The sequence below is a fragment of the Felis catus genome, chromosome E2 (genome assembly GCF_018350175.1).
Source record: "Felis catus isolate Fca126 chromosome E2, F.catus_Fca126_mat1.0, whole genome shotgun sequence".
Taxonomy (NCBI): Eukaryota; Metazoa; Chordata; class Mammalia; order Carnivora; family Felidae; genus Felis; species Felis catus.
In genome coordinates, this window is record NC_058382.1 from 28,614,120 (window position 1) to 28,639,404 (window position 25,285).

The 25,285-nt window shown below is 51.8% G+C and overlaps 1 protein-coding gene across 3 annotated transcripts in view; it reads left to right on the plus strand.

The window, feature by feature from the left end:
- Positions 1-971: 971 nt before the first annotated feature.
- Positions 972-25,285, plus strand: part of NOD2 (nucleotide binding oligomerization domain containing 2) — a 37,209-nt gene continuing 12,895 nt past the window's right edge. Inside the window, exons 1-6 of one of the 3 annotated variants that reach the window (XM_045045969.1) lie at positions 972-1,048; positions 8,709-9,175; positions 14,961-15,066; positions 18,144-19,962; positions 24,132-24,215; positions 24,426-24,509. In XM_045045969.1, the coding sequence (XP_044901904.1) occupies positions 8,717-9,175; positions 14,961-15,066; positions 18,144-19,962; positions 24,132-24,215; positions 24,426-24,509 (2,552 nt within the window). In that variant the 5' untranslated portion in view covers positions 972-1,048; positions 8,709-8,716. Of the gene's footprint in view, positions 1,049-2,221; positions 2,315-4,117; positions 7,388-8,708; positions 9,176-14,960; positions 15,067-18,143; positions 19,963-24,131; positions 24,216-24,425; positions 24,510-25,285 lie in introns of those variants that run through there. The other 2 variants (XM_023245187.2, XM_019819738.3) reach the window with 2 other exon arrangements.

Consider the following 25,285-nt stretch of genomic DNA (forward strand, 5'->3'; position numbering starts at 1 on the left):
TTAACATTTCTTTACTGTTGAAAGAGACAGAGTGCGAATGGGGGAGGGGAAGACAGAGACAGAGACATAGAATCTGAAGCAGCCTCCATGCTCTGAGCTGTCAGCATAGAGCCCGACCCAGGGCCCCAACTCACGGACCGTGAGATCATGACCTGAGCCGAAGTCGGACGCTCAACTGACTGAACCACCCAGGTGCCCCAGTAAGTTTCATTTAAGCAAAGGCCAATGGATAAAGAAATTGTGGTTTATATACACTATGGAATACTACATGGCAATGAGAAAGAATGAAATATGGCCTTTTGTAGCAACGTGGATGGAACTGGAGAGGGTTATGCTAAGTGAAATAAGTCATACAGAGAAAGACAGATGCCATATGTTTTCACTCTTATGTGGATCCTGAGAAACTTAACAGAAGACCATGGGGGAGGGGAAGGGGAAAAAAAAAAGAGGTTGGAGAGGGAGGGAGCCAAAACATAAGAGACTCCTAAAAACTGAGACAAACTGAGGGTTAATGGGGGGTGGGAGGGAGAGGAGGGGGGATGATGGGTACTGAGGAGGGCACCTGTTGGGATGAGCACTGGGTGTTGTATGGAAACCAACTTGACAATAAATTTCATATTTAAAAAAATAATAAAAAATAAAAATAAAAATAAAAAAATAAGCAAAGGCCTTGAAAGAGGTGAAGGAGGGAGCCATGTAGATTTCTAGAGGAAAAGCATTCCAGGTGGAAGGAATAGCAAATGCAAAGACCGCAGGCCTTGCATGTTCCAGGAACAGCCAGGAGACCAGTGTGGTCAGTGCAGCATGAATGAGGGGATAGCTTGGAGAGGGCACTGGGTGCAAACAGCATTCGTAAGGGCCTCCTGGCTTTTACTCTGAAATGGGCCTCATTGCAGGGGTTTTAGCAGAGAAGTGATATAATTGGACTCTTTAAAAAAATTTTTATTTTATTTTTTATTTTTTTTTAACAGACTCGCTGCTGTTGCCGTGTTGAAGACTATAGCTGGAAAATCATGGAGAAAGGCTGGGAGCTGTTGCCATAACCCAGGTGAGACACGATGGTGATTTGGACCTGGGTGGTCATGGTGGATATGGTAAGAAGTGGCTGCATTCTGAATGTATTTTGAAGGTCAAGCTGGAAAGTTTGCTCCCAGGTTGGATATGGGGTATGAGAGAAGATGAGTCCGTTCAGTTTTTCAAGTTCAGTTGCTCTGTCAGTTTTCTCAAGTAATCTGCTATTACGGGGCATTAGGAAGCTTCCAGCTTTTCACTCTTACAGAGAAAATGGTGGCGAACCTTCCCCTAGATAGATCTGTGCCGCATCTGGAATGATTTCCCTGGGGTAGAGGCAGTCTGCCTAATAGCTCAGCATTGCAGGTATTTACCTGGAGGCAGTGTGGTCCAGTGGGTAGAGCCACAACTTTGGTGCCAGACGCCTGGGGGGCAAATCTTGGTTCTTCTTGTTAGTTAACTTTTCTGTGCCTCAGTTTCTCCCCCTATAAATTGGAAATCATAACCAATACCCAATAGCTGGGATGACTTGGGTTAATGTGTGTAAAGCCTGGCACACAGTAAGCACCATGTGAATGTCCATTATTTTCCTTTACATTAAAAAAATGTCCAAAAGCAGTGTGGAGGTTCCTCAGAAAATTAAAAATAGACCTACCCCATGACCCAGCAATAGCACTGCTAGGAATTTATCCAAGGGATACAGGAGTACTGATGCATAGGGGCACTTGTACCCCAATGTTTATAGCAGCACTCTCAACAATAGCCAAATTATGGAAAGAGCCTAAATGTCCATCAACTGATGAATGGATAAAGAAATTGTGGTTTATATACACAATGGAATACTACGTGGCAATGAGAAAAAATGAAATATGGCCTTTTGTAGCAACGTGGATGGAACTGGAGAGTGTGATGCCACAGATACCATACCTTAAAAAAGGAAAAAAAAGAAAGACGGCTCACTCAGTAGGAGACACTTGGCGGGGGTCCCGTTCCTGCCCGCCCACCTGCCCAGTCCCGGTAGAGCTCTGAGCGCTCAGAGGTGGGAGCCAGCGGGAGGAGGGTGGGGGGGGCGAGAGCCTGGACCGGAGGGGCGGGGCCCACCAGGCAGGGTGGGTGGGCAGGGCGCAGGGGCGGGGCGTCCGGACTGGGGGGGCGGGGCCCGCCGGGTAGGGTGGCTAGGGAGAGTGCGGGGGGGTGGGGCACCCGGACCGGAGGGGCGGGGCGAGCGGAACGGGTGTACGAGTCAGAGCTTGGAGTTTTGGGCCAGACCGCGGGGAGGACTTGGGGCGCAGGTGACTGCGCGGTGAGTGTTCCCCGATCCGGCACCTGAGCGCGGGGAGGGGCTGGGCGCCCAGAGTCCGGTCCCTCGGACTCGGACTTCTGGCTTTCCAGCCGGGCTCGGGGAGGCCTTGCCCTGGTTTTCCGTTCGGGTGTCCCGGCCTCTAAATAGGAGGTAGAAGGAAAGGGGGCTTCTGGAGGTAGGGGAGCCCCCTGGCGGGCAGTGTCTACAGAGGATAGGGAGGTTTAGGGGGCGTGAGCAGAACTTCCGGGCCCCGGGCCCAGGAGCTTTTGCTGTCTGGAGAGAAGTTGTGTCTGGCCTTCCTGGTGGGTGTGGAGGGAGAACTTGCAGGATGAGAAGTCCTGAGGCGCAGGGCTGGCCTGGGAATTAGGAGGCCAGATTTCGGGTCTTAAAGGAGGCTACCCTCTCTCCGGGCCTCAGTTTCCCCCTCTTCAGCATGCCTGTGAGGGGGTGGGTGTAGGTGAGAGAGGGCCAGGGTGATCCCTAACCCTGCTTGGGGACTTGAAACTCTTAGGGGAGACTTCTGCCTCCTTCCCTCCCTTGGTGGGTGTGGAGACCCCTGCTCATCCCCACCCCTTCCCACCCAGGCCCCCACACCAGGGCCTGCCCAGCCTTGCATCCTGTGTGCCTTCCGCCTTCTCCTTTAGTCCTCATGTTGGGGAGCAGCCATCTGGTCCTACTTGCTTTTGAGCACACTAAAAAGCCTCCCCAAATCTTCTCTGGGAGGGCCTCCCCCAGCCGGACCCCAGGCTGTGTGTCTGCTCTTGGCTTCTTCCCCTCTTTCTGAGCCCTTAGGCTTGTCCCTCTTGTGGCCTCCGTCTCCCCATGGGCTGGTCTTGTCTGCCTGGTCCTGTCCCCTTGATAAACACCAGAGTGACATTTCCATTGCCTCTGCTCTCAGATTCTCTTTGCCAATTTGGGGTCTGAGGCTGGGAGGGACCCCTATCTGGCCCAGCCACCTCCCACCGAGTGCAAGATCCCTCTGCTGGGTATGCCCAGTGACAGTGACTTACGAGGTGCCCGTTCAGTGTCCTACAGCTCTTGTAACAATTAGCTAAAATCTATGACTTGCAGATTTCCCCTGCTTGGTTCCACTTCTGCCTCCTGGAACCATGCCGAGTAAATGCATTCTTTTTTATTTTGAAAGAGAGACAGAGAGACAGAGAGACAGAGAGAGACAGCGTGAGTTGGGGAGGGGCAGAGAGTGAGGGAAAGAGAGAATCCCAAGCAGACTGTGCCCTGTCAGCACAGAGCCCTGTGCGGGGCTTGAACCCATGAACCACGAGATCATGACCTGAGCCGAAATCAAGTGTTGGACACTTAACCAACTAAGCCACCCAGGCGCCCCAGAGTAAATTCATTCTTTTATTCATTCAAATGATCTTTATTGATACACTGGGTAAGACAGTGGGGCTATAGTGGTAAAAAAAAGAAAAATCAGACAAAACTCCCTGCCCTCATGGAGTTGGTATTCTAGAAAGGAGGAGGACAGCAATCAAATAAGAACATACGTGATATATCAGGCTGTGAGCGGTGCTGCGGAGAAAAACAAAGCAGGCACGGGGGATGAGGGCTGGGGTTGGGTATTGCAATTTTATATAGCATAATCAGGGAGGGCCTCCCCGAGGTGGTGACAATTGAGCAAAGCCTTGAAGGAGGTGAAGGGTGAGCTATGTGAATATCTGACGGGAAGGACAGTTCACCTGTAGAGGGAAGAGCACAGAGCATGTGCAAAGGCCCTCAGGTAGAGGCATGCCTGGTGGGAGCAGGTCCAGCTTGTTCTGGAAACAAGGAAGAAGTCTGTGTGGCTGGAGCAGGGTGGGTGAGGTGCCCGTGGGGGATTAGTAGGACATGAGTACAGAGAGGTAAGGGGTGAGGAGGTGGGTGTCTGTTGCATGGGGCCTTGAAGGCCACTGTGAGGACTTTGGTTTTTACTCTGAGTGCATTGCGATCCACTGGAGGACTTTGAAGGCAGGAGTCACCTGCTCTGACTCAGGAGTTAGCAGACTAAGACTGTAGAGAGGTGAGGGCAGAAAGCGTGGAGTAGGGGGACAGCGAGGGGAACACTGTTGTCATTCTGGGAAGAGACCCTGGGGGCTTGTACCCATGATATAGAGGCCGTGGGAAAATACCAGATTTTCCAATTTGACATATAGTTTGAAGGTAGAGTCAGGGAGATCGGGATGGGAGAGAAAGGTAGAGTCCAGGATGGGTCGGAGGTTTTTGGCTGGCGAGTCTGGAAATTTGGCCCTGCTGTCACCCGAGATGGGGGCTGTCTAGGGGATCTGGAGTGTTACGCTTTTTAAGTGTGAGATGCCCATTAGGCAGTCAGATAAGTTTAGTGGGGAGGTTGAGCCAGGAAGAAAGTTTGGGGCTGGCATTTCAAGCCAGAAGAGCAGGTGAGCTCACAGGGAGGGAGACACAACTCTGGGGCTCCCAGCCTCAGGAACTAGCCAAGGAGACAGAAGGAGCAGCCGGTAGTATGGGAGGAGAAGTCAGAGTTGGGGGAGTGTTTCAAGGAGAGAGAGAGAGAGAGAGAGAGAGAGTATTCTGAGAGATGCCTTTGCAGAGCTAGCCAGTCCAGAGCTGAGAGCCCAGCAATGTGCACGACACTGACTGGAGGCCATCTGGGGGGCCCAGGAGGACGTGCCCGGAGGGCATGGGAGGGGAGGACTGGAGGAAAGCAGTACGGGCAAGAGACAAGGGCTCCTGCTTTGAAGGGAGTCACAGAATTGGGGTGGGAGCCGGCAGAGGAAGAGAGGGCTCTTATTCTCCTGATGGAGAGACTGCAGTCTGTGTGCAGGAGGGAAATGGTCTCCCAGAGAGAAGCTCGGGGAAGGGGGCAGAATACAAGAGGGTTGCAGGAGGGGCAGGGCTGGGTCCAAGGCCCCAGGGAAGGCCTGGGCCCCGCTGAGATAGAGGAGCCAAGGTTCCCTGGGCCTCCCTCCTCTGGCCTGCACGGGCCCAGGGGGCTGAAATTTCAACCCTTGAGCAAATCAGCGGGCTCAGAGGTCTGGAGAAAGTCGGCTGGCTGCGGTCTCAGGAAGGAAGGAGGTGTCAGGTCCTGGGCCTGGGCCCCGGGCCGGAGGGTCAGGGGAGGCCCACGTGGGTTGCCCCTTTTACTTGACTCTGTTTCATGCCTCTTTCTTTTCATGGGCCTCACCTTCCTCAAGGGAAGACTGTGAAGGACTCCAAACTTGCAGTAACTCGAGTAGAGAAGAAAAGACAGTAGAGATAGATTTAGTTCGTCTGAAGCGGAAGTCTGAACAGGTGATAAGGAGGCAAGAAGCGGGATTTTCGGGACGGTTTTTATGAAATAAGGGTTGACTGGCCATCTGTTTTCTCTTGCTCCCAATTTAAGCTAAAGCAGGAGAAACTTAAGTTGGACATGATGAAGAAATTGCCGAGCTGGCAGCAAGGCCAGGTTTTCCCCCCGGATGTTTACAAGGATGTTAGGAGAACAATGCCTGCTCAGAGGCAGGGGTCTGACCACATTGGTCCTTGGGGATTCCACCTGCTCTGAGGTTTCTGGAAGGAGGCCAGGGAAGAGTTGGGACTTTCCAGCTGCTGGTGGGGGACCAGAGCCCCAACCCTTAGGGCTGGGGCCTGTCTCTCCCTGCAGGTGTCCACAAATCCTTGATATCACCAGTTGGGTGTGTGTGGCTCAAGCATTCTTGGGATGTTTGGGAAGGGCCCCTGCTTGTCCCCTTGTGGGTGAGCACAGTTGTGGGTGTGTCTCAGGTCTGGGGCGGGGGGTCTTTCAGTGCAGGTCATGGTGGACGCACAGGGCTTTCCACCAGAGCGGATGAAAATTACCTACTTCTGCACAGTGGCTTGGCCAGCTCTGGCCTCCAGACCATCCTTTCAGGATTTCCCCGGGAGCTGGGGTCTGTGGGGAAATCTAGACCCGCCGGTCCTGTGTCACTCAGCCTTTGCCTTCGTGCCCAAGGCCTGCCCCCAGGGGACTTGGCCATGCCCACCAAGCCTAATGATCTCTGCAGGGGGAGAGGGTGGCCTAGGCTCTCCCGATGCAGAAGAGTGGGCTGCTGTTCATTCCCACGCATCCTCTGGGTAAGAGGATGTCAGCAAGGAATGTCAGGTCTCCTGTTTTTGATTCCTGGCCTCACACGTACCCGCCAGGCATTGGGTCAGAGGGAGAGCGCCCACCCCATTTCTGGGCTGTTCCCAGAGGGAGGTGGTTCTTTGCCCCAGGTCCTGGATAGGTGTGGCGGCGGGTCTGGTGTTTCCACAGCTGAGAGCCATGCCAGGGCCAAGCCCAGACCTCTTCCTACCTGTCCTGTTCTCTCCTTTCCCCGCATCCCATCTCTACCCTCCTGACTCCTCTGCTTGGCAGTGGACACGGGGCAGAGGCCTGCTTGTCCAGAGAGATCTATTTCAGTTCCTGACTTACAGCAGCCACTGCACTGGGGATGCCCTCGCAAGCTGCCAGACCTGCAGGTAACCTTGCTGCCTCAGTTTCCTCATGTGGCCAGCCCAAGGATTTCCATCCTAAGTGTTGGCAGCAGTCTGGGTTGGAGACGTCTCCTGTCCCTTCCTTTGGCTGGCATATGTGGACCGGCGTAGAATGTTCCAGCCCCTCCCCTTCCTCGGTGGAGTTTTGATTCATAAGCGTTCCCCCCACCGTCCCCCACGCCTCCCCGGGGCTCAGCCCTGTGCCAAGCTTGTGGATGCCAGGATGAGTAAGACCCAGGCTTCTGCTTGGGCCAAGAAGGACGGGAGACACATAAACAGTAACGAGGAAAGTTGCAAAATCTCTAGGCACCTTGGCATCTGCTCCCTTGAGTATCTCAGAATGTCTCTGTTTTGTAAAAACAAGGAGGTGTTGCCCTTCCTTTTCCCTTTCCCTTTCCCTTTCACTTTCTCTGGGCACTGTACCAGTCTGCGTCCCTGGTCCCTGTGACAGTCGCACAATGGAGCCCGCTGAGAGATTTTCTCTGCTGCTTGGGGACCCTCCCAGGGCTTGGAGCTCAGAGAAATCTCTTCCCCTCAGATTCCCAGAACCCAGAGTCTGAAGGCGGAGCCCAGAGCAAGCCACTGACAGAGGCATGACAGCATGTAATGTGTGGTGCGGTGGCGGGAGTGAAAGGGAAGGGAGGGCCTGGGGGCAGTTGGGAAGGAGGCGGTGGTAAGTGGGGTCCGTGCTCTCCTAGGCTTTGAAATGACTTAGTTTGCGCTATGATTTTTACTTCACCTGGGGCTAAGATTTTTTTTTTAATGTTTATTTATTTTTTAGAGAGAAAGAGAGACAGAGTGCTAGTGGGGGAGGGGCAGAGAGAGAGGGGGACACAGAAGCTGAAGCAGGCTCCAGGCTCCGAGCTGTCAGCACAGAGCCCGACGCGGGGCTTGAACTTATCATAAATGGTGTGAGATAATGACCTGAGCTGAAGTCGGACACTTAAGCAACTGAGCCACCCAGGTGCCCCTGAGATTTTTTTTTTAAGCTTATTTATTTTGAAAGAGACCGACAGACAGAGTAAGCATGCATGCGTGAGCAGGGGAGGGGCAGAGAGAGAGGGAGTCCCGAGCAGGCTCCGCTCTGTCAGCACAGAGCTTGATGCCAGGCTTGAACTCACGAACCCATGAGATCATGACCTGAGCCGAAATCGAGTAGGACATTGAACCGACTGAGCCACCCAGGTGTCCCTGGGTTGGGATCTTGATAGCAGTATTCTGTTCTGTCCTTTGGAATCGCAGTGGGTTACCTACCAGGCATGGGCTCGGGCCCCTGTGTGGAACCCAAATATGGAGGGGATTGAAGGCATGCTTTCTGGAATTGCACTGCTTACGTTCAAACCCCAGCCCCACCTCATCTGTCTGTGAATTCTTGTCTAAGTCACTTGGCCTTCCCGTGCCTCAATTTCTTTGTCTGTAAAATGGGGCCGACATAGCATCTACTTCAGAGTGCTGACGAATTCACATGTGAAAGCATTTAGTATGGTGCCAGCATTTTGCCTGTGCTTAGTAGCTATTAGCTGTCATTGGAGAGAGTGCTGCTGTCCGCCTGAATCCAGCCGGCAGGGCATAGCCCCCTCCTAAGATCTCAAAGAGTGTTCATTTCCAGGTCCCTTGAGAACATTGCTCATAATATCAGCGCAAGCCTTACTAAACTTCTTAAGGCAGGGAGGAAGTGCAGATGTGGAAACCAGGGGTCTTTGATTTAACTCCTGGCTGCTTCGAACTCTCTGTGGGACCTTGGGCCAATGTCTTGCCTTCTCTGGGCCCCAGTCTGTACATCTGTATAATGGAGAGTGTGGACTGGGTGATATCCGAGTAGATCCGTGGCCTCTCCGGACTTGGGGTGGGACCGACTTGCCCCCTCCACTGCCCCCTGCCTGCCTCCAGAGGAGTCCTGTGCTGATCTCACTCTCCTTCCCAGGTTATGAGATGTGCACACAGGAGGCTCTCCAGGCACAGAGGAGCCAGCTGGTGGGGCTGCTGGTCTCAGGGTCCCTGGAGGGCTTCGAGAGCATCCTGGACTGGCTGCTTTCCTGGGAAGTCCTCTCCTGGGAAGACTACGAGGGCCTCAGCCTCCTGGGCCAGCCCCTCTCCCAGTTGGCCAGGCGCCTCCTGGACACTGTCTGGAAGAAGGGTGCTTGGGGCTGTGAACAGCTCATCGCAGCTGTCCGGGAGGCCCAGACCGGCTGTCAGGCTCCGGAGCTTTCCTGCCGCTGGGATCCCCACTCACCCCACCCAGCGCATGACCTGCAGAGTCACCGGCCCGCCATCGTCAGGAGACTCTACAGCCACGTGGAGGGCGTGCTGGACCTGGCACAGGAGCGGGGTTTCATCAGCCGGTATGAATGTGATGAAATCAGGCTGCCTGTTTTCACGTCATCCCAGCGGGTAAGGCACTTCCGTTTTGGGCGATCAGAATTCATAGGAAAAGAGTGTTTAGTCACCGAGACTAAGTTGCCTTTGTGGAGTCAGCCCTCTGGGGAGAAAGGTGACGCGATGCTCCCTAACAAGGCAGCCAGGCAGGTAAAAGTTGTTCAGGGCCTGCTTTGTGCGACTGTGGGCTTCTCTCTGGGGACTCTCCATCCTTAATCTCCCCTGTCTCCTTTCCTCATCTGTAAAGCATCAGTAAAGCTCTCGGGAGAAGTCACTGAGTTCATCTGCATGATGCTTAGAATGGTTTCTAGCAGATTCACTGCTTGTTTCCATTGGCCGCTCTCAGCTCTGTTCTCAATGCTATTCTGTACTCGTATGCTTTTTGGCTCTCTTGAGTTAACAGCTCAACAGATCATGAAAATTCGTTGGATTGTATCTGTATTTAGTAATTTTTACGCTGCACTTAGTACATCATTTAACTTCATAGTTAATTGTTAATTATTAGTAAGAGCCTGCTATGGACTAATGTAGCCTAAATGTCCACGTTGGATTTCTGATACGGACTTGCATTGGCTCGTGGACCTTCAGAGCTGGGGTGCAACTCCCTCCGAGGATGCCATTCCACGAGACCAGAAAAGTGTCTTGGAAACTCTTTAACACTTTTCCCCAGACAGTGACCCTCAGGGCTCTTGTGGTACAGATGGAACAGTAGCTGACATCCCATTTTATATATTGGAAAATTGATGCCCAGAAAAGGGGTTTGGTGGCATGAGAGTGCCATGTTGGACCGAGTACCTTGACTCGTTTGTTCGTTGTTAATTTATTCATTCATTTATTTGGCCAGAATATAGGTAGATGCCTACTATGTGACAGATTCTTGAATCTTATTGGGCTCGATAAGCAGGCACTCAATAAATACTTGTTGATGAAGCACATGGGTTATTGAATGAATTACAGCTAAATTGCAGCATTAGGATGGGCTGAATTGGGGGACTTTCTAGTTTTTATTTGACTATTAAAAGAAGTGTATTTGGCATTTAGGTAAGTGGTTGAGACTGATAGGATAAGCCAGTCTGTCCTCAAGACTGTTTTAAAGCTAGCTCGAGGTGGCTGAGTATTTACAGAGCAGATGTGATGTGGTCCCCTCTCGTTACTCTTTAGTTCACATGAAACCTACAATTGTCCCCTGAGTACTAGCTCCTTGATCCTGGCCCTGTGGGGATTACAGAAGACATGTTAGTTGTTGCACCTACCTTGGTGTCTTTTGTGATCTATTGAGGGGATCAAATCAGCCCACACGGGAAGTTAAAGAATTGTGTCTTGTCATTTTTGATGGCGTGTTCAACAATGTGGTCTGGTCTGCATGCTCTGAGGGGTTTAGAGAAGGTAGCCTCGGGTCTAGAGAAAACAGGGCACTAAGAGAGGAGGTAATTGGATTGATGAAAAAAGAAAATAGGAGAACTCATGGGCCAAAGAAGCAATCGTAATGGAAATCAGAAAATATTCGGAACCAAACAATAATGAGAACCTGGTTTATAAAAATTCATGGGGGACAGTGAAAGCAGAACATAGAAGGAAATTTGTAACCTTAAATACTGATATTAGGAAAGAAGAAAGGCTGCATTTTAACAAGCTAAGAATCCATCTGAAGAAAGGGCTCTGTGGGCAGCAGAAGCAGGGAGGGCTGGGACTGAGCTGAGTAGCTGACAAGAGATCTGCAGGTGGTAGGAGTTTACAAAGGGACTGGGCTGCCTGAGGTTGAAGTTTTTAGAATCCAGTTCTCTCTGAGCCTGTTTTGAGCTCTGGAATGCTATTGTTCTCGAACTTGGTGGCTTTCCTTCAGTGGCTGCATTTCTGACAAGTGTGGGTGGCTCTTGTGGTGTGTCCCACTAACCTTATCTCCCCAATCCAGGACTGCCTTGTATACTCTCATATACTGACCTTATAATTTCCTGTAAAGAGGTGGTTGTCATAGATTCCAGGTTGGGGGCTGAAAAATGCTATGGAACGAATCAAAATGTAAGGTAAAGGACCATATCCTTAAGTACCCAATGCTACTATTCACTGAGTGCCTACCATGTGCCGGGCACTGTCCTTAGCCTCTATATTTATTGTCTCTAAGCCACACTGCTACCTTCCAAGGGTGTAGTGTTGGCTATACTGTTTCTTAACAGTGAACACTACTACCCAAACTACCCATTTGAGAAGTGGCCCAGCTAGAGTTCAAATCCAGGCCTGACTGTCTCCAGAGCTTATGATCTTTACTCTCTGACATGAAATATGGGGCTTCGTGGGGTGAACTCGCACAGGTGAGCATAACAGTTGTTAGCAAACCTGAGGCTGTAATACCAGCTGTCCATCTGACTCGTGCACCTGCTAAGGTGGCTAGGGCCAGGGTGTCAGACTGAATCGCTTGACTCTTTTACAATATTAACTCCAAGACCTTTAACTTGGGAAATGTAGCATGCCAGCAGAGAAACGTATAATGCCCTATATGGTGGTATAAATATGTTCCCATTCACCCATGCAAAGGCATAGAATGTTACTAGCACTTTCCTCGATCGCAACCGCTAGCCTGACTTCTGTGTTAAATCAATTCTTTGCTTTTCTTTATAGTTTTAACACCTTATGCAATGATTCTCCAAGCAATGTGTTTCGTTTTGAAAAACATGTAGCAAGCACAAGCATAGCAGTGTCTGGAAAGGGTAGTGCTGCCTCGCTTTCTTGGATGCAGGCTCCCAGGAGCAGGGATGCCGAACAGGGTCTCAGGGACATGGTCTGGCTTCACCTTCTCAAGTTTGTATGGGCTCCTGCTGAGAAGTCAGTGGGCAAGGTCATGAGTGAGTCCTGAGAAATACAGATTCACTACAGCTGGAGGATATGAGTCAGGGGCCGGATGTCCAGCTGGAATATGGTCAGAGGAAGTGGGCTCTCTTGTGTGTTCAGTTGTAAGCTTGTCAAAGGCTCTTCCAGCTCCCAGGAATAGGGCCAGGCCAAACACTTCTGTGGGGTGAAATGGGTGTCCTCAGCTGACCCAGGCAACAGGGGGCGAGAGAAAGAATGATATTAGCCTGTGACGCAGACACGCCAAATATAGATAAGGATTAGAGCCAGGCCTGCCTGGACATTTAGGATATAATTACCCTCAACACGTCTGAGTTTTAAGTCACACTGCTCCAACCTTCCTCGACTAGTGGTCTTCTGCTTACAGTGCAGAGCCGTCATCCCAAGATCTCCCTTTATGGTCCTCTTGTGTTGGTTTTCCTAAATCCTGATTACTATGTCTTCCTTTTCATGGTTTGTTCTATTCTGGGAGATCAGGTCTCACCTCTGCTTTAAAATGAGTAGTATATAGGAGTTAAATTTTAAGCTCTTCTATATCGCAGACTTTCCTCATATTTGGTCAGTAATTTGGCTGGGTATAGAATTCTGGGTTGGTCATCATTTTTCTTCAGAATTTGGAGATGATTACTCCCTTATCTGCTGTCTTCCAGAGAAGAATTGCTAGAATTCCAAAACTATTTTATAACTCGTTCTGGAAGCACGTAAAATTTTCTTTTGGCCCTTAACATTCTGAAATTTCACCATGATGTGCCTTAGTGTTTTTCCATTGTGCTGGACACTCAAGGGGCACTTTGAACCGAAAACTCATGTCTTTATTGTCTGAAAAATTTTCTTGGTTACTTCATTGGTGATTTCTTTCTGTTTTCTCTCTTCTGTCTTTATGGAACTACTATTTGAATTTTAGGACTCCTGGACTGATCCCCTAATTTTCTTCTCCTTCTTTTCTGTTTTCCATCTCTGTGTCCTTTTGTACACATGATATCTTCAACTTATCTTTAAAACCTTGCATTTTTCATTTTTGCTATCACTTTTAATTTCCAAGAGCTATTTAAAACTGTTTCTTATTATAGCATCCTGTTTTTGTTTTATGGATGCAATTTCTTGTCTTACTTAAGGATCATAATGATACGGTGTGGTTTTTTTGGTGTTGTTGTTATTGTCATTGTTTGTTTGTTTTGTGGGGGGGGGCAGATTTTATTTTTTCACCCTGCATAACCTTTTTATCCTACAAGTTGCTTTTCCCTTCTCCACTTATTTGGGCTCAGTCTCCCATATTAGATGCTTTCTTTGGGCATATGATGATCCTTAGTTGTCTTCTCATGACTGAAATAGACTCTCTAAAACTTACTGGAAACTCAGAGGCTGCAGGTAATACTTATCTACCTTGAGTTTCACTGTAGACATTTTGGGAAGTGGTTCTATTTGTATCTTGAGACCTTTCCCCCTAGGTTGGTCAAGTTACCAGTGTAGACGTCACAGACCTCCTGCCTGGAAGTTAAGGTCTGACCACCAGAGTTGTGGGAATCCAGTGAGTAAGAGGGCTGAGGGCTGGGTGGTTATAGTGTTGGGGAGAGGTATCGGCATTCAATACTCATTTTGCATGTGGTCATTTAAACCTTCTTTTAGGGTATGACACCCACTTCCATTATTGTACCTGGTGCCTCCCAGTCCAAGGACCCTGTTTGAGCCTTTCCAGAATGTAAATCTCCACACTTTGCCTTGGCATGGCAGGGACGGTTGCTGTTGACTTGGAGTGGGTAAAGGAAATTGGAGATCTGTTTTATAAACCACTTTGACTTAGCCCTCCTTAATTTGACCATTTCCTTTGGTTCTCAAGGTACTTGATGCTTTTTTTTTTTTACATGAAAAGATTTTTTAAAGTTCGTCATTTATTTCTTTTTATTTATTTTTTTTGACAGAGAGATAGCAAGCAGGGAAGGGGCAGAGAGAGAGGGAGAAAAAAATCCCAAGAAGGCCCCACCCTGCCAGTGCAGAGCCCTATGCAGGGCTGGAACTCACGAACTGCGAGATCACGACCTGATCCAAAATCAAAAGTCAGATGCTTAACTGACTGAGCCACCCAGGTGTCCCTGTACCTGATGCTTTTAATTCCAGAGACCTTTATAGATTCTGAGATGTACATCGTGTGCTTTTCAACCTGCCCGTTGTTGGATGAGGATTTGGCCTTCGGGGCTCTTCTAAGTCCATTACTATTTATTCATTTGGCAAGTCCTTAAGTGCGTGCTCTGTGCCAGGCACTGTTCTAGGTGTTGAGGATATATCGGTGAACAAAACAGACAAAAACCCTTGTCCTGGAAACACTCACATTCCAGTGCAGGGAGACGGGCAATAAGCAAAAGGAGGAAATGGCAGAACATCCTGGGAGGTGATAAGGGCTGTGGAAGAGAAGTAGAATGTGTCCGAGGGTTCAGAGTTACAGAGTTGCACCTGTAGGTGTGGGGGTGGGTGTAGATTAGGGGTTTTGTTTTGGGTATGTTAAGCCGGAGGTGTTTATGGAACATGTAAGTGGAGACAGCAGGGAGGTAGTTTGAGATGTGCCCAGCGAAGGTTCAGGGGAGCAGTTCAGGTTGGCGATGAAAATGTGGGAGGTCGTACTCAGAGATGGGATTTCAAGCCTCAGGGCTCCATGAAATCGCCTCTCTTCCAAATGATTTGCAGCTTCCAGAACTGTTTTTCCTATCCTTGCAGGTTTATAGATTTATGTCTTTTTTTTTTTTTCCTTTCCTTTTTTTATGTTATTCACTCTTATTCGGGGCCAGATTGGCTGTGTGTTCGCTCTGCCACGTAATACCGTGTCTCGCTGTTGTGGCTGTTTTACTGGCCTTTTATTGTGGTGGGGGGAGAGACGTCTATGAAATTGGAGTAATCCGCGGAAACCTTCACACACCCGTCCGTCGGCTTTCTGGAAAGACACCGACTTTTGCTTTCCCCACAGGCAAGAAGGCTGCTGGATCTTGCGACCGTGAAGGCGAATGGGTTGGCCGCCTTCCTTCTACGACATGTTCAGGAATTGCCAGTCCCGGTGGCCCTGCCTTTCGGTGGTATGTATATGTTCGTCTCAGTTCATCAGAAAGGGAAAGAAAGGCTGTACAGATTGAAGGTTAAGAGCGAAACTCCAGAGCGAGACATCCGTTAGATTTCTCCTCACTGGCTGTGCAGGCCTCCCTCAGGCTCAGCTTCCTGATTTCAAGGATAACACCACCACCGACTCACCGGGCTAGTGGGAAGATCGAAAGGGTTCCCATGTGTAATACTAGGGTTAGCTTTTATTCGTGAGCTGCACCGTGAAAACTGGAGCTACCACGTGTTGAAGCTAAAAACAGGTGTCCCATACTGGCCAAACTCTTATTATCTGCACTGAAAAGGAGACACTTTTGAGATAGGGCTGTTATCTCTCGATTTCTGCAGTCGCTATCAGAAACCCCAGGACCGAGTGGATTTAGATAATGTGGTATCTCTCATTGCACACGGTTCACCGACCCATCTCTGGAACGGGAGGGGCTCCGATAACTCAGCTGCAACAACTCAGGCGTCCTCCCGGGTGCTTTGTTTGCGACAGTCTTAAGAAATGGCTGTTATTTTTTCCACTTTACAGAGGTGACAACTGGGGCAGGGAGGGCGAGTGACGGGCTGGGGAGCACAGTGCCCCGACTGGCCCTTGGTTAATGTGTGCCATTGACATCATCAAGCACAGCTGGCTTTCATGCGTTTTACCACTATGACATGGTGCAAGATCCCCCAGGGTGACAATTCCGAAGTTGATGATGGACATGTATTTGGGTTTCAAATGAGAGATACCTTTTTTTTTTTTTTTTTCCTTTCTCCCCCTGGAGAATTTTATATTGTTGGTGGCTGGAAAACCTGCCTTAGAAATCAGGGTATTAGAGGGGCGCCCGGGTGGCTCAGTCGGTTGAGCGGCTGACTTCGGCTCAGGTCACGATCTCACAGTTCTTGGGTTCGAGCCCCGCGTCGGGCTCTGTGCTGACAGCTCAGAGCCTGGAGCCTGCTTTAGGTTCTGGGTCTCCCTCTTCCTCTGACCCTCCCCTGTTTGTGCTCTGTCTCTCTCTCTTTCAAAAATAAACATTAAAAAAAAAAAAAAAAAGAAATCAGGATATTAGAGAAAAAGGTGTATATCTTCTGGTATCCGTTCGGGGCTCCTGGCATATCCAGAGGGCATTAAGAGCGGTGATAATCATCAGCTCTGGGAGCAGAAGAGGAGACACAAACACAGGGCATCTCCTTCGGATGCATAAATACAGCTTTGGTATTCCAAGGGTGCTCTGTGAGAATTTCTTGTTCCCTTCTGAGTTGAGAACAAATGGGCCAGTATTTGGTTGGGAGCAGTGAGGCCATGATGCTCTAAGGTCCCCCCACCCTGGGGCCTCTGGACCAGCACTTCCTCATTCTCTAAAAGGGAACTACCCCCTGACACAGGAAGTGGTTTGTTCGCATTGGCTACTGGGATAATAAAGGAAAAGCAGCAGTCCTGTGGGCACACCCTGTGTTGCAGAGGGCCCGCGAAGAAGATGGGGAAGTGAGTCTTGATTAAAATCTCGTCCACGTGCTTGACCCGGGCACCCTAGTGACGCCGAGACCATTCAGTGCCAGGTCCACTTGGATCATCCAGGATAATCTCCCCATCTTGGTGTCTTTAGTTCAGTCACATTTATTGAGTCCTTCTTAAATTTAATTTGATTTGTTTTAATTTATGTTTTTATTTGAGAGAGAGAGAGAGAGAGTGGGGGAGAGAGAGAATATTTCAGGCAGGCTCCATGCTTAGCAGGGCCCCATCCCATGACTCTGGGATCATGAGCCGAGCTGAAATCAAGAGTTGGATGCTCAACCGACTGAGCCACCCAGGCGCCCCCGGCTAGTCCCTTTTTTTTATTATTAAAAAAAAAATTAGGGGCGCCTGGGTGGCTCAGTCGGTTAAGCGTCTGACTTCAGCTCAGGTCATGATCTCGCGGTCCGTGGGTTCGAGCTCCGCGTCGGGCTCTGTGCTGACTGCTCAGGGCCTGGAGCCTGTTTCAGATTCTGTGTCTCCCTCTTTCTCTGACCCTCCCCTGTTCATACTCTCTTTCTGTCTCAAAAATAAATAAATGTTAAAAAAAAAATTAAAAAAAAATTAATGTTTATTTATTTTTGAGAGAGAGATACAGAGCATGATGGGGGGGGGGTGAGCAGAGAAAGAGGGAGGCCCAGAATCTGAAGAAAGCTCCAGGCTCTGAGCTGTCAGCACAGATCCCGATGTGGGGCTCAAACCCATGAACCTTGAGACCGTGACCCGAGCTGAAGTTGGACGCCCAACCGACTGAGCCACCCAGGTGCCCCTCTGGCTAGTCCCTTTTTAGCAAGTCCAGTAACGTGTTCATAGATCATACAGATTAGGACATGGGTGCTGCTGGTGTGCCTACCAAATCCTTTAGTAATAATGATAATAAATACCATCTTCTGAGAATTTGTCATACGTCAGACATTCTTCCAAACTATTTTATCTCATTTCCTCCTGTAACAATCCTTCAAGGTGTGGATTGTCCCTAATTCGGGGGATAAGTATACTGAGGCCAGAAAGGTTGAGTGGCTTGTGCAAGCTAATGGTGGACCCAGCTTTCAAAGTCAGGTGTATCTGACTTTAGAAACTGTGCTCCTAGGCTCTTACACCGTTTGTCTTTAGAAAGACACAACCGAGGTTGAGTGGTGAAGGCTCAGATAGTCCCAGTATGGCGGGACAGGCATTGGAATGCTGGTCTTCTGATCCCAGCCCAATGCTCCTTCTAATCTACAGATCTTCCCAATGTCAGTAATAATAATACCACTCGCTAATATCCTTTGAGCATTTTGTGTTGGACACTGAATGTAAGCACTTGACTTGAATTATCTTAATTGGTCCGTGTAAACCCTATAAGGTAGGGACCACCATTTTCCTCCTTCACAGTAGGGGAAACCCAGGTTAAGGAAGGTTATGTGACTATCATCAAAGCCCATAGCTTGCAAGGGGACAGCCAGGACTGGCCGGCGCCGGCTACTGTCTCCACGCAGAACATCACATTCCCCCACGCACCTGCTCTGTCAGATGGCGCCTTCCCCATCAGCCTGCCTCATTTGCCTCTTCTTCCAGATGCCGCGTGTGAGAAGTACATGTCCAAGCTGAGGACCACGCTATCTGCTCAGTCTCGTTTCCTGAGCACCTATGATGGGGCAGACAATCTTTGCCTGGAGGAAGTATACACAGAGAATGTTCTGGAAATCCGGACAGAGCTGGGCGTGGCCGGCCCCCCGCCGAAAAGCCCCGCCACCCTGGGCCTGGGGGAACTCTTCAGCACCTGTGGCCACCTCAACGAGGACGCTGACACCGTGCTGGTGGTGGGCGAGGCGGGCAGCGGCAAGAGCACTTTGCTGCAGCGGGTGCACTTGCTGTGGACCACGGGGCGCCACTTCCGGGAATTCCTCTTCGTCTTCCCATTCAGCTGCCGGCAGCTGCAGCGCGTGGCAAAGCCGCTGTCGGTGCAGACGCTGCTCTTTGAACACTGCTGTTGGCCCGACGTCGGCCGCCAGGACGTCTTCCAGTTCCTCCTTGACCACCCCAACCGCGTCCTCTTAACCTTCGACGGCTTCGACGAGTTCAGGTTCAGGTTCACGGATCGCGGCGAGCGCCACTGCTCTCCGACCGACCCCACGTCGGTCCAGAATCTGCTGTTCAACCTACTGCAGGGCAACCTGCTGAAGAACGCCCGCAAGGTGTTGACCAGCCGTCCGGACGCGGTGTCGGCTCTCCTCAGGAAGTACCTGCGCGTGGAGCTCAACCTGAAGGGCTTCTCGGAAGAGGGCATCGAACTGTACCTGAGGAAGCGCCACCGCGAGCCGGGGGTGGCCGACCGCCTCATCCGCATGCTCAGAGCGACCTCAGCCCTGCACGGCTTGTGCCACCTTCCCGTCATCACGTGGATGGTGTCCAAATGCCACCAGGAACTGTTGCTGCCGGGCGGGGGGTCCCCAAGGACCACCACGGGTATGTACCTGCTGATCGTGCAGCATTTTCTGCTGCGCGCCTCCCCGCCCGACGCGGCCCCCCGCAGCCCGGGGCCCGGGCTGCTTCGAGGCAGGCTCCCCGCCCTTCTGCACCTCGGCTGGCTGGCTCTCTGGGGCCTGGGCAGGTGCTGCTACGTGTTCTCCTCCAGGCAGCTCCAGGCGGCACACGTCGACGGCGACGACGTCTCTCTCGGCTTCCTGGTGCGTGCCAAGAGCGTCGCGCCCGGGAGCGTCGCCCCCCTGGAATTCCTGCACATCACCTTCCAGTGCTTCTTCGCCGCCTTCTACCTCGTGCTCAGCGCCGACGTGCCACCGTCCTCGCTCAGACGCCTCTTCCGCTGTCACACGCCGGGCGGCTCGCTCCTGGCCAGGCTGCTGCCCGCGGCGTGCGTGCGGCGCCCGGCGCGCGAGGAGGGCGGCGTGGCGGCGTTGCTCCAGGAGGCCGAGCCGCACAACCTCCAGATCACGGCGGCCTTCCTGGCGGGGCTGCTGTCCCGGGAGCACAGGGGCCTGCTGGCCGAGGGCCAGGCGTCCGAGAAGGCCCTGCTCCGGCGCCGGGTCTGCGCCCGGTGGTGTCTGTCGCGCAGCCTCCACAAACACTTTCACGCCATCCCCCCGGCCGTGCCCGGGGAGGCCAAGAGCATGCACGCCATGCCCGGGTTCGTCTGGCTCAGCCGCAGCCTGTACGAGATGCAGGAGGAGCGACTGGCGCGGGAGGCCGTGCGAGGCCTGAAGGTCGGGCACCTCAAGCTGACCTTTTGCGGCGTGGGCCCCGCGGAATGTGCCGCCCTGGCGTTTGTGCTGCGGCACCTGCGGCGGCCCGTGGCCCTGCAGCTGGACCACAACTCTGTCGGTGACGTTGGTGTGGAGCAGCTGCTGCCTTGTCTCGACGTGTGCAAGGCTCTTTAGTGAGTGTTGCTGGGCGCTGCCCGCTGTGCACGGGTTGGCGGGGGTGGGGGGGGGGAAGGGATGCCACCCCGGAGATGCCGGTGTGGGAGCACCGGGCTGGGACCCAGGAGTCGGGGCCCAGCGCCAGTCTCGCCACCCCTTCTGTGCAACCCCCAGCCCAGCCCCTTCCCCGGTCCGAGCCTTCCTTACAACGTAGGAGAAGGACACCCGTGCTTATTGAATGTCCTGGGTGTCAGGCACTGTGTTACACGCTTCCTAGAATTAATTCCTTTAATCTCTGTGACCACCCTGGGCTGTAGGCAGGGACGTTATTATCCCCCTTAGCCTCAAAATTTTTTAATGTTTACTAATTTTTGAGAGAGAGAGAGAGAGAGAGAGCATGAGCAGGGGACTGATAGAGGGTCTGAAGCAGGCTGTGTGATCCAAGACTCAGCTCACGAACTGTGAGATCGTGACCTAAGCTGAAGTTGGACGCTCAACCCCCTGAGCCACCCAGACGCTCCCCATTATCCTCAAATCGAGGCTCAGAGAAGCAAAGTGACTGGTCTCGAGTGACCCAGGAAATGGTAGAGCTGGGGTTCACAGATCATACCTTTCCAGGGACAGGTCTGTGCTCCCCACAAGCAGCCTATCTATGGACAGCGTTCAGGGGCTCCATGAGAACCTTGAAGTGACGTGCAAAGTTTTGTGTGCTAAGTGTCTGCATTAGGAATGAGCCAGAATTTAGAGGTGACTTGTGCCCCACGAGAGATTTTAAAATCCCAATGAGATGAGGATTTTAGGATCCAAGAGCTGGAAAGTGGCCACGGACTGCCACCTGCCCTCGTAGCCCGCATGCTGTGCAGGGTCCAGATGAGATTTTCGCCACCACCTGTACTGCTCCCAGCACCCTCCCCCTGCCCTCTCTGAGGGCGTGAGCTTTCCCCCTTGGGACTGTCTGTTCCAGCACCCGTGGGCCAGGTGAGAGCAGAGGGCATGCCCGGGTCTCGTGGCCAGCGTTCTGCAGACTCCCCAACTTCCCTTCCGCCCTTGAAAGGGGATGTCCTGCGCCCTGTTTAAAACCACTGAAAAAGCAGAAGGTAGCTTCAAGTTAAAATCGACTCACAGCCTTCCAGGGCTTTTGGTCTATCCCAGGTGACTTTATTTGCCCCGAAGCAAGGGACAAGCCTCTCCTTGAATATATTACGATGGCCTACTTCCTCTGGGCTACAGCTTTAAGACTTTTTTTCTCTTTGGAGCAAACATATGGATATCTCTTAGAAATTGTAGGGTGGCCTGTGTTATCCTTTCCATAGGGACCACGGTCATAAGTTTGTTCGCATAATGTAATAATAATATAACGTTAGCATATTTTATGCAGCTCACGTGTGCCTTATAGGTAATGTATGTTGTGAATATATCAGGAGGAAACAGATGACACATTGAAATTGGGTGGTTTGCGGACTGTTTAGAAGGGACTGGGCAGCAGTTAGGAAGAGCGAGAAGGGAAAGTGCAGGGTCCTGGGGCCAGTGACTGTGGCGGTGGGGGTGGGGACGGGGCTGTCACCGTCCTCAAGCCTGGAGGGGCAGGGCTGGGGGAGAGGTGTGGACAAGGCTGCCTGATAGAAACTGAGGCTACAGAAAGCTGGAAGGGTGGGGTCTGGGGGAATAAACCCTGGCTCTTCCTCCCCTTCTTGTTCTTGCCTTGAGCCCCAGACGGGAAGCCAACACAGGGTGCCTGCTGGGCATCAGCCCCTCAGGACCGAGAGCCAGGTAGAAAGAGGAAAGCGGATCTGGCCAGGGAAATGGAAAGATGGCCAGCACAATACTCGATCTCCCCAGGAAGGAGGAACCGCCATATTTTCACTCAAGAAGTCCGAGACCTATCTGTGGGAGTCATTTACCTGATAGAATTACAAGTCCATTCTTGTGGATAATGAGCCCATAGTTCTCAAAGGGGTCCTCGAGCCCCGGGAGGTCAGGAACCGCTGGCTGGGATGATCCTTCTAGACCAGTCCATCCCTAGAATGAATGGATCCTCTCTCCTCAGGAAAGCCATGCCACTCCCAGGATGTGTCCAAGGGCTGAGGCGGGCGGGGGGGGCTAGAGGTCTCTCTCCATTTTCGGAGGAAAATGAGGATGGTCTGGTAACCATGCTCAGCCTAGAGGTGCAGAGAAGCATGTAGAAATGCAGATTCGGAAGCCTACCCCCAGCGATTCTCGCTCCCTCGGTCTGGGGTGGGGGGGGGGTGCGGCCAGGGATCTATGTTTTCTAACTGACATCCCTGGTGATACTGCTCCAAGGAGTCCAGAGCCACCCTGTGAAAACAGCTGGTCTGTGGGAACCAGCTTGATTTTCCATGAGCAATAAAAGACCTTGACTAAGTTCTACTGCTCTTTACTCTCCACACAGAAATTGCCAGCATTATGTGGGAGGGGAAATGATCTGGAGGTCAGGTATTTCCTGTGTGTGTGTGTGTGTGTGTGTGTGTGTGAGAGAGAGAGAGAGAGACAGAGAGACAGAGAGACAGAGAGACAGACAGAGACAGAGACAGAGAGAGACAGAGGCTGGCGAGGAGGTGCTCCTCTCCCCCAGAGCCATACTGTATCTCTCCCACTTGAAATGTTTCCATGCCAACAGAAACAAACCCTCAGCCTCCAGGAAGCCTGTCTACAAAGTGCCCCCATATAGCTTTCTTTAGGCCCTGGATCTGACTCTAGGGTTCTGGCTTTCAACATTTTTTGGCTGTGACCTACAGTGAGAGAGAAGGTGCAAATGCACCTTTAGATGCACAGGCGTCCAAACCTGAAACAAAAACTTCACAGAATGACTTTTCCGTGCGAACTCTGATGCACGCTGCAGTCTTTCATTCTTTTCCTCTTTTCCAAACGCCGCTCAGGACCTTTGAAGTTGGTTTCGTGCCCACCAACGGGTCACAACCTGCAGCCTGGAAATCACGGCTCTAGGAGCCCACAGGGGGCCTTGGGACAGAGGCGTACAAGGTCATGCTTAACGGTGGGCTTTAGAGCCAGACCGCCTGGGGCCCAGATCCTTTAGGTGCTGTGCAACCTTGGCAAAGTCACTTCACTTGTCTGTGCCTCAACTGCCTTCCCTCTAATGGACATCATAATGGTACCTACATTGTGGACTTTGGTGAGGATTAAACACCTTTACTATTGGGAAGCGCTTGGGTCGGTGCTGGCACATCAGATGCCCCATGCGTGCGAGCAGCCGTGATTACAGCTACCTTCTGCCTGCGCCAGGCACTCACAGGGCTTTGTGTGTGCTGTCTCTTTAAATCCTCTCTCAGCCAGGTGAGGCTGGGAATACCATCTCCCCCCCCCCCCCCCTTTGTTTTTTACAGCAAATAGCTAGTAAGTGGCTGCTGAGGATGAGAGTTTCCATGGAGGGAAGATTCCAGATCCCCAAGCTGTTAGCCTTTAAGTCAGGGTCTCCCAGATCTGCCCGAGGATGAAGAATCCTAGGCACGGTTGTTAATCTACACAGATCCCTGGGCCCCAACCCCCCACCCCACCCCCACTCCCAGAATTGCCAGCTCCAGGGGAGGGGCCCCAGAGTCTGTATTTTAGGGATGCTTTCTGAAGATCTTGTGATCAGGTGAGTTTGGGGGCGCCACCCCGAGAGGAGTGTCAGAGGGGGCTTTCTGGGCAGGGTCTGACGACAGGAGTGATGTCACTGGGGTGAAGTGCTGGACGGCAGGGCCTCCCTAACCACGGCTCACTTGCTGGTTTTCCAGAGTCTTGGCCACTCTTGTCTGACTGGTCTGCCGTCTGGTACCCACCGTCACCCCCAGGGTGGCCTGGCTAGTTCCCAACACACCCTCCCACCTAGGAACCTTCTGTGAGGCTGCTATGGTGATCATTTCTGTTTTACAAGCATAGAAACAGTGCCTCAGCCTAGGACTCCAGTGACCCGCCGGGACTCCAGCGTTCTTTAGCAGGAGCTCTGGGGCCCCACCTCCTGAGCGGTCCCCCACATGGTGCATGACGTCAGCACCCTGACCAGGGATGGGGGCGTCTCCTCTTTCTTGAGGTGCTCAGCCCTTGCGGTGTTTCCCAGAAACACAGATGCTGGCACTTTGGGCATGAGCAGAAGTCTCTTTTGGGGTCTTGTTTATTTCTCTTTTATCAGCTCCATTTTCCAAATCTATTTGTCTTTTTTTCTTAGCTTGCGAGATAACAATATCTCAGACCGAGGCATCTGCAAGCTCGTCGAACATGCTCTTCACTGTGAGCAGCTGCAGAAGTTAGCGTAAGTCGGGCTCGAGTGGTGGACATCGTGTCCCCGGCCACGCTCCGGGTCGTGCCATTTGGGCAGCAGCCGTGAGATGCGGCAAGGGTGTTGGCATATTTGGAGGGTGCAGGTGACTCCTGGGTCACGGGAATGGGCTACCCTGGGCTTGGGGTGGTCCCTGACTGCTGTGCTAGGTCTCCATGTCTCCTCTCCTTTGGAACGTTCCAGTCTCTTCAACAACAAACTGACCGATGGCTGTGCACACTCCGTGGCGAGGCTCCTTGCGTGCAGGCAGAACTTCTTGGCTTTGAGGTGAGCCCAGGGCTTTCCTATTCTGTGGAAATTGCTTTTCTTCTTCAGAGCTGAGTCAGTTCGGTCTGGTCCTGGCCCTGGTTCGGCCCCTACTGGGCTCGTGATCTGCTGACTGAATCAGGGGCAGTGTCTCCTTTGAACAGGGTTTCGCTAATGCTGTGACCTCCCCAGCAAACCCAGGATTGGCTCTGCTGAGGGCTGCCTGCCCTTTGACCTTTGGCCCCCCAGGGCTGAAGACGGTTTCTGGGACCCTTTCCTTCCCTGTGTCTAAGAGTGTCTGGGGTTACCGGGTTCCCTGGTGTTCATTGAGCACGTGTTGCGGGGGGAGGCACGTGGAGTCACCTGCCACCACAGCTGTGACAGCCAGTTGCTGAAAAGCTCTCAGAAGGTCCTTGCCCAGCTCGGTGGGTGCCGGCTTTGCTCTTCAGTCTTTGATGTCTGCCTTTCTGCTGCTCCTGACCTTCCTGGCTCAGTGGGGGTCTCTCTCCCATCTGACACCATTCAGTCACCTTTCCTGCTGGTCCCCGGGTCAGCCTGGCTTCTCTTTCTCCCTGGGGTCTTCTTGCTTCCTGGATTTATGTGGCAGTAAAAGAAGACAAAGTAAACCATCGTTTTTGTCCATTCTTCGTACCTGCTGGGCTGGGTTTGGGGTTCGAAGCCGCCATGTTGAAATTACTAACCATGTGGCCCAGTCTCAGGCAGGGCTGCTGAAGCCAGCCCCAGTGGCGCTGTTCTGTACAAAGGATTCTCTTCTTCTTTTTGTTTTAACTTTTTAA